Source organism: Gossypium hirsutum, chromosome D03 (assembly GCF_007990345.1).
Source record: "Gossypium hirsutum isolate 1008001.06 chromosome D03, Gossypium_hirsutum_v2.1, whole genome shotgun sequence".
Lineage (NCBI taxonomy): Eukaryota > Viridiplantae > Streptophyta > Magnoliopsida > Malvales > Malvaceae > Gossypium > Gossypium hirsutum.
The window spans coordinates 38,667,293-38,673,593 of record NC_053439.1 but is presented as its reverse complement, the minus strand read 5'-3'; the positions used below and the strand labels follow the sequence as shown (position 1 = coordinate 38,673,593).

Here is a 6,301-nt window from a genome sequence, read left to right as displayed (position 1 = left end):
GGTTCAAAAAGAGCATATATATATATAATATTCACAACCATCACTCACCAGACAGTACCAAAAGCCATTGAAAGTTCAAAATGGACATCTATTCTCCTATATAATGTAACTGGTATGCCATATTTTAGTTGAGCATGTACATGATAATCATATGATTCACTGTTGGCTAATCCATGAAACTTACCTTTCTATACTTGGCCTAATATAAGCCGAGGATTACTTGACGGACATCTTGGCCCCCTCGGTCGTCTTGTTATCTTCCCCCAGTCTATTAGTCTTCTTGGCTGGATTCCCACTTCACTGTTACCAGACTGCAGCATTGTGTTTGTCATGCTCTCCGTAACACTGGCAGCACGGGCATTAGTCCTTCGCCTCCCTTTTGTGTATCCATTTCTACCTGCAATTCTTGAAGAACTGCTTTCCCAGTGTGTACCTGTGGCTTCCATTAGCCCTCCTATTATCTGAAGATCCTCAGTGACCTCGTACCTTGAAAGAGAAGCAAGGCTTGGAAGAATTTCACTTTGAAAGTCCTTCCTCTGCCTTCCCCTCCTTGTCCGGCCCCTCTTTGGTTGGTTTTTCAAAAACATTACACTTGGTTCTTCCTCTTTTCCGCCATTGCTTTTACGCCAAGACTCTTCTACCTTTATCTCTGCTAGGTTCAGTGTCATGGCCTCAAAGTAATCGATTCCATCAGAAAGATACTGCTCATTATCATCATTATCCTTGACACCTATGCTAATTCCAAATTCACTTCCCGGATCATCCACTACAGAAGAAGCAACCCTTGCAAACCAATAGAGGGAATTAGAAACTTTAAAAGGTTCAAAGCTGGTCCTTTCTAAACAAGTCCGGATCTTGGATGATGAAATGGAAACTATAGCCTCCACTGCATTCCTAACTAGTGCCTCTTGCAGATCCCCATCAACTTGCCCAGAAGATGGCACAGGTGTCTCGAGCTGGTTTTCATTGGATTCCCCTCTAGGTGGCGAACACTCCTTGTTTTCCGGACTTGTAGGTGGCTCCAAATCTATTTCTATTGAACTTGAAGGCGCTAGCTGAGATTCATTCATAGATAAGCAAGAATTCAGGTCAATTCCTCCATGAACTGAACACTTCTCACAAGGGTCACTTTCTGCAACCGACTCAGTTTTATCCAGTAATTTTTCCTTGCCGGGCACATGATGAAATTCCAAGTTTATATCCGGAATCCTATCTTTTTCTTTGTCTTTGATGTCTTCTATTGCAAAAGAATCAGAACAGTTTCGGGATGGGGAGGCATGAGATGAGCACTGGCCATTGGCAGTAGGAGGCTTGTTATGCATGTAAAATCCAAACATCTTCTTAAAATCCAGGGAGTTGCCAGCCTGCACCTCCTCAGAACCAGAACCAAGGACACTCGGGGAATTGGCTTGTTCAAGGGTAGATTCCAGTGGGATCAAGAAATCTCTCCTTTCACCAGAGTTTCTATCATGTACCAGAGTTTCAGCAATCCGCGGAGAGCAAACAGTGGAACTTTGAAACATATTTTGACCATGTATACAAGAGCCATCTTGTGAACCAGCCACATAGGTGGAGAAACTAGGTGAGACAATATTGAGATCCAAACTCTTTACAGACCTCATATACTTGGAACTCTTGGCATATTTCACTGGACTATTCTCAAATGCAAAGTCATCGTCATTATTGCCTTCCAGTGAATGAGAACTTGCAGATAGTGGCTGACCCTCCAGCTGGGAATCATTTAGCCAGCTGGCCCGCGGGAAAGTAGCACTACACGACTTTCTGCTTGATACTAAATTTTTGTCAAGACAATGCTCATTTTTGGGGAGACTAGGGCTTAAGGTTAATGATTTGGAACTTTTCCCCTTAAAACACGGAAGTGCTTGAACTGCTATAGGGCAGTGCTTGAAGGCACGTCTCCAAGATGAAACAGATGATGACTCAGAGATCACCGGTTCAGCCAAAGGCACAACTTGATATGAGCTACGCATGTCTGAAATAGCATCTGGTTTAGAGTTACTAGCAGAGATATCTCTTGCAACATGCTGTAAATTTTCATTGCATAGCTTTCCATTGGTCTCATCCAAACCATGGTATATCACACGATCTGCTTGCACATTGTTAACGTGCTCAGTTGATGATTTGTCAATACAAAGATCCCGAGGGAATGAATTCAAATGATTTCTTCCATGCCCTATAAAATAAGTTACCAATCATAAAGAATCAGCAGAAGCAGTAATAATAAATTTTATGAAGTGAACGATTTGACTGATGACAAATGAACTAGCTACAGTGCCAAAGGAATAAATTTTAAGAAAAAAAGAAAAAAAACACTGATATATATATATAATATAGCTTCCTTACCAGCCTTATCATTAGAAGGTTCATGTTCTCTTTGCATTTTGTGTTCCAGGCGCAAAATTTCCCAGTGTGCTTCTGGATCCCCCATCATCTGGCTATTTGGACTTGCTTCTTTGGACATGCCATGAAAGTTGGAATTTGATTTACCAGAGGGATCCTGTAATGAAGGTTCCTTGTGACCAATAATAGGATCCTTAAAGCCACTGGATTCAGGAATTATATCTTCCTCAAGTTCAACAGGTATATTTAAATCAGCCAGAATTTTTTTCTTTGAAGAAATGTAACCAGGAATAAAATTGCCTCCGGGGAAAACATAGTTGCAATCACTACCCCTAATAGATTGTTCTTCATCTCCCCTATCTCTAACTTCGGGAATTTTCTTTAGAGCATTATCAAGCATATCAGGCACCGGTTTCACTTCTGAAAATCCCTCTTCTTCACTATCAAAGTACTCGTCAGCTGGCAATTCAAGATCCAAGACCTTTTTACCAAACATTTTGCAGTTGGACTCCATGAACTCAGAGGCCTTTGAAGAGCTTCCAATATGAGTAGCCTTAACACCCGTGTCCCCTGCATTTCCATCATAAGAATGTAAAGGTAAAATGCTACCCTTAGTTTCCGAAATAGGGGGCTGACAATGGACAATGTTAATAGAGGTGGGAGAGTGATGTGGTATTTGCACACAATTAGGCGACTTTGGACATAAAACATTATTTGCTTGTAAGCTGTCCAGACTGCAATGATGTTTATACAAGTCACTCTTCTTCATTTCTTCCACCAATTCCTTCTGTCTCCTGTAAAGCCGATGGAGTTCGCGGATCTAAAATAAAACACAATATAGATTCATTAATTGCATGATAGTAATATGTTTGTCAATGATATCAAATTCAGTTGAACCAAAAATCCTGGATTTGAGGGATGACAAGTGGCGTACGAATATATTTGGATCCCTTTATGGTTGCGGATTAAGGATCACTACAATGATTCTTATACTTATCAATCAGAGAGACATTTTCAAAAAGTTTAAATAAACACAACGCTCAGACATACATCTCTCGCAAACAACCTAAGAGACGAAAGTAATAGTCTCCAGAATTTAGACTAAGATACTAAATTATGTCCATGCAAAAATACATAGCAGAAAGAGCCTCTCGATGAATGGGCCCTTCATCCCCAAATTATCTCTTTATGCATTGCATGATAAGCTGGAGCTATCATTCACTTAATTAGCCCATAGCATCATAAATCTTCAAATCCCGGACCCTACTAACAAAGATTTTCACATAACATTTTTCTCATTCCAGTTTGACACTTTATCTTCTATCCCCTTTTACATGAAAAATGATCCGTCTAAAAATAAAGAATTCTTCATAGGTATTCTAAAGTACAACTTATTACCAATATCGAATGCAGTAACCAAAGTTGTTGCTTACGAGACAGAGCTAAGCATTTAAGCACATAGAACAGGATTTTACTCCCGTTGTACATTAGAAAACCAGGTCACGAGACGTAAGAAGTTCATCATGAGAGAAATACCTGATCCTTAAATTCTGCCTCATGCTTGAGCATTGTCTGCTTCAATAAAACTTTGTTGTAAAACATATTCGAACCGGAAGATGGTGGCAAAGTACCATTATAGTATGGTCTATTCCTTAAGATTCTATCGACATCATTATCTGTGGGCCATATGTTGCCATTAGCATCCAAATTGAGGTCCCAAGCAGTATAACACCCTGGGAAGTGACTTTTATGCTGCATGTCTGCTTGCATTCCTAGCATTGCCATAAAAGACAGACACGGAGCACGATTTTCAATTGCTATTACAATATATTTAAACCAAGCAGTTCCTGAATCATGACAAAAGCAACCTGCATAAAGAAAAAATTGTTTAAAATACACATTAAAAACCGACTATCTTTTATTCATCTGTCTCTCCCTTTGACAAGAAATACATCAACTACAAGAGCTTCATAAAGTATTCAATATATGTTAGCTGATATTAATAAACAAATCATTGTCCACATTCCTCCATGGTGCCTCGGATAATGTTTGTGTTCTGTTAAAACATTTCACAATGGAAGGCCATAAGAAGACCTTAGTATAACCTCTGTGTCTCCTCTAATTCGGCCACCTTTTAAAGACATATGTAATCAGACATTACTTGAAAAACAAACTGCAACACAATATAATTCAAAAGACAATCAAAGGGAATGTACGAGAGACCCAGATTCAAGTTTTTGAAATGCCAAACATTACATTCATTAATATACAATGCCTCAACAATATAAGAATACTATCAACAATGGCAGTGCAAAGCGCATTAAAAAGTAATAACCAAAGAAAACTCAGAACACAAATGAAACCAAATGTATTAAAGTAAGTTCCAACTTCAAGCCTCACCACCCATTAGAAGAACATTAGCTATACACTAGAACTTACAATTACATGTGAACTACCTGGATTGCAGACATGTTGCCTTGTCAGATAAGGGTAATTATTCAAGATGGGTATGCATAATTTTTTTTAAGTTCATATATTTGGAGGATCATTCCTCATTTGTATGTCCGAATATGTCTTGGACACAAACACTTTAGGGAAAATGAAGAAACCGAGTAACATCATGAACTAACGAACACCCCCATATGTTGATAGGCAATGTGCCTTCAAATTAAGGCAGTTTTTTCAGGTCTTCCAAGCAAATTTAGGAGCATAAAAGAAAAAAAAAATATTGAAACAAACAAGATCTACAAATATATCCATATATACGCGCGCGCGTGTGTGTGTGTGCGCTCCTCTAAGCTTTATACAATAGAACATCCAGCAGGCAGCAACATTGCAATTTAATTTGTATTATATATCAAAGCCATTATTCTACTATTCTGCTAATTAACTGTTGATAAGAACACAAAAAGTTTACAATCTTCCTAAAGCACTAAAACACCATCTAATACTACAAGAAACTAAGAATAAGTATATATATATATATAAATGTATATGCATCTATATCTATACATATGAGTTAAACAAATATCAGGTTTCATATGAATAATTATATTAAGCTTTAATTAAGTCATAAACTAGTAAAGAAAATGTTAATGATTATTGATCAATAAAAATATGGAACAAAAGGAGATAAATTGATATTTATTGAAGTTCTGCCACATATCAATAAAACCACAAAAAAATCAACTTAAAAAAAAAACATGGTAGCATTAGATACCCTTCAATCCATTAATAGAACAATTCAAGAGAAAGTAAAAGAAAGAAAAAACTATGAAATCTGAAGGAAATTTTATTAAACATCAACCAAAATGCCAAAAACAACAACATTATGCTTATAATCCATATCTTCCACATTTATAAATACCCAATCGAAATAATAAAATTTAAATCCTAAAAGGAAAAAAACAAAATTAAATTAAAAACCCATTTGGATATATCTTCAGTGTCTAAGCATTAAAAAGACTATCCAAATATAAGCAGCTAAAAATTTATTGAAGAACTCCACAAAAGTAGAAAGAAGAAGAAGAAGAAGAAAGGAACCCAGTAAAGGCATTAAAAGAGTGGTCTTTTTAATCATACCTTAAAAATAAAGATAAAAACAACTTTTTCTGAGCTCATTGACTTAGTTTTTTTCTGCAAAGTAGGAGGAAAACTATGTATGGGTATCCCTTGTAAAAGGCTTCGGAAATGGATCAGAAACAGAAAGGAGGAGAAAAAATGAAGTGTGGGTATTTCTGATACTCCATGAAAAAAGTAGATAAAAAATGGGGGGGGTTTGGATCTGCTGGCTGCATTTTTTCTAGGAAGATTTTGAAAGAGAAGAAATATTAAAAGAAGGCAGAAAGAAACAAATGAAAATCAAAAAGAAAATTACATGAGAAAACATGAAAGAAAAAGAATATTTATATATACATACATACATTTCCCTTTTTCTCTC

At 36.9% G+C, this 6,301-nt stretch overlaps 1 protein-coding gene across 2 annotated transcripts; it reads right to left on the bottom strand.

Annotated features, from left to right (window-relative positions):
* LOC107949804 (uncharacterized) lies at window positions 1-6,301 on the bottom strand. 2 transcript variants are annotated; one of them, XM_016884569.2, is made up of 4 exons: window positions 5,944-6,301; window positions 3,898-4,229; window positions 2,365-3,181; window positions 1-2,194 (listed from the first exon to the last, which is right to left on the bottom strand). In XM_016884569.2, exons 2-4 carry the CDS (start codon window positions 4,144-4,146, stop codon window positions 189-191), a joined length of 3,072 nt encoding a protein of 1,023 aa, XP_016740058.2. In that variant the 5' UTR covers window positions 4,147-4,229; window positions 5,944-6,301; the 3' UTR covers window positions 1-188. The 2 variants fall into 2 exon arrangements, with proteins under 2 accessions (XP_016740058.2, XP_040946020.1); XM_041090086.1 differs by having other exon boundaries at window positions 3,898-4,534; window positions 5,944-6,237.

What these genes read in the sequence shown, in the direction of transcription:
- LOC107949804 (XM_016884569.2), bottom strand. Translation starts at nt 4,146, where the DNA reads ATGGCAATGCTAGGAATGCAAGCAGACATGCAGCATAAAAGTCACTTC. An exon ending in AGGCAGAATTTAAGGATCAG is followed by an intron (nt 3,182 to 3,897) that starts GTATTTCTCTCA and finishes GTTTTATTTTAG; the next exon opens with ATCCGCGAACTCCATCGGCT. An exon ending in ACCTTCTAATGATAAGGCTG is followed by an intron (nt 2,195 to 2,364) that starts GTAAGGAAGCTA and finishes CTTATTTTATAG; the next exon opens with GGCATGGAAGAAATCATTTG.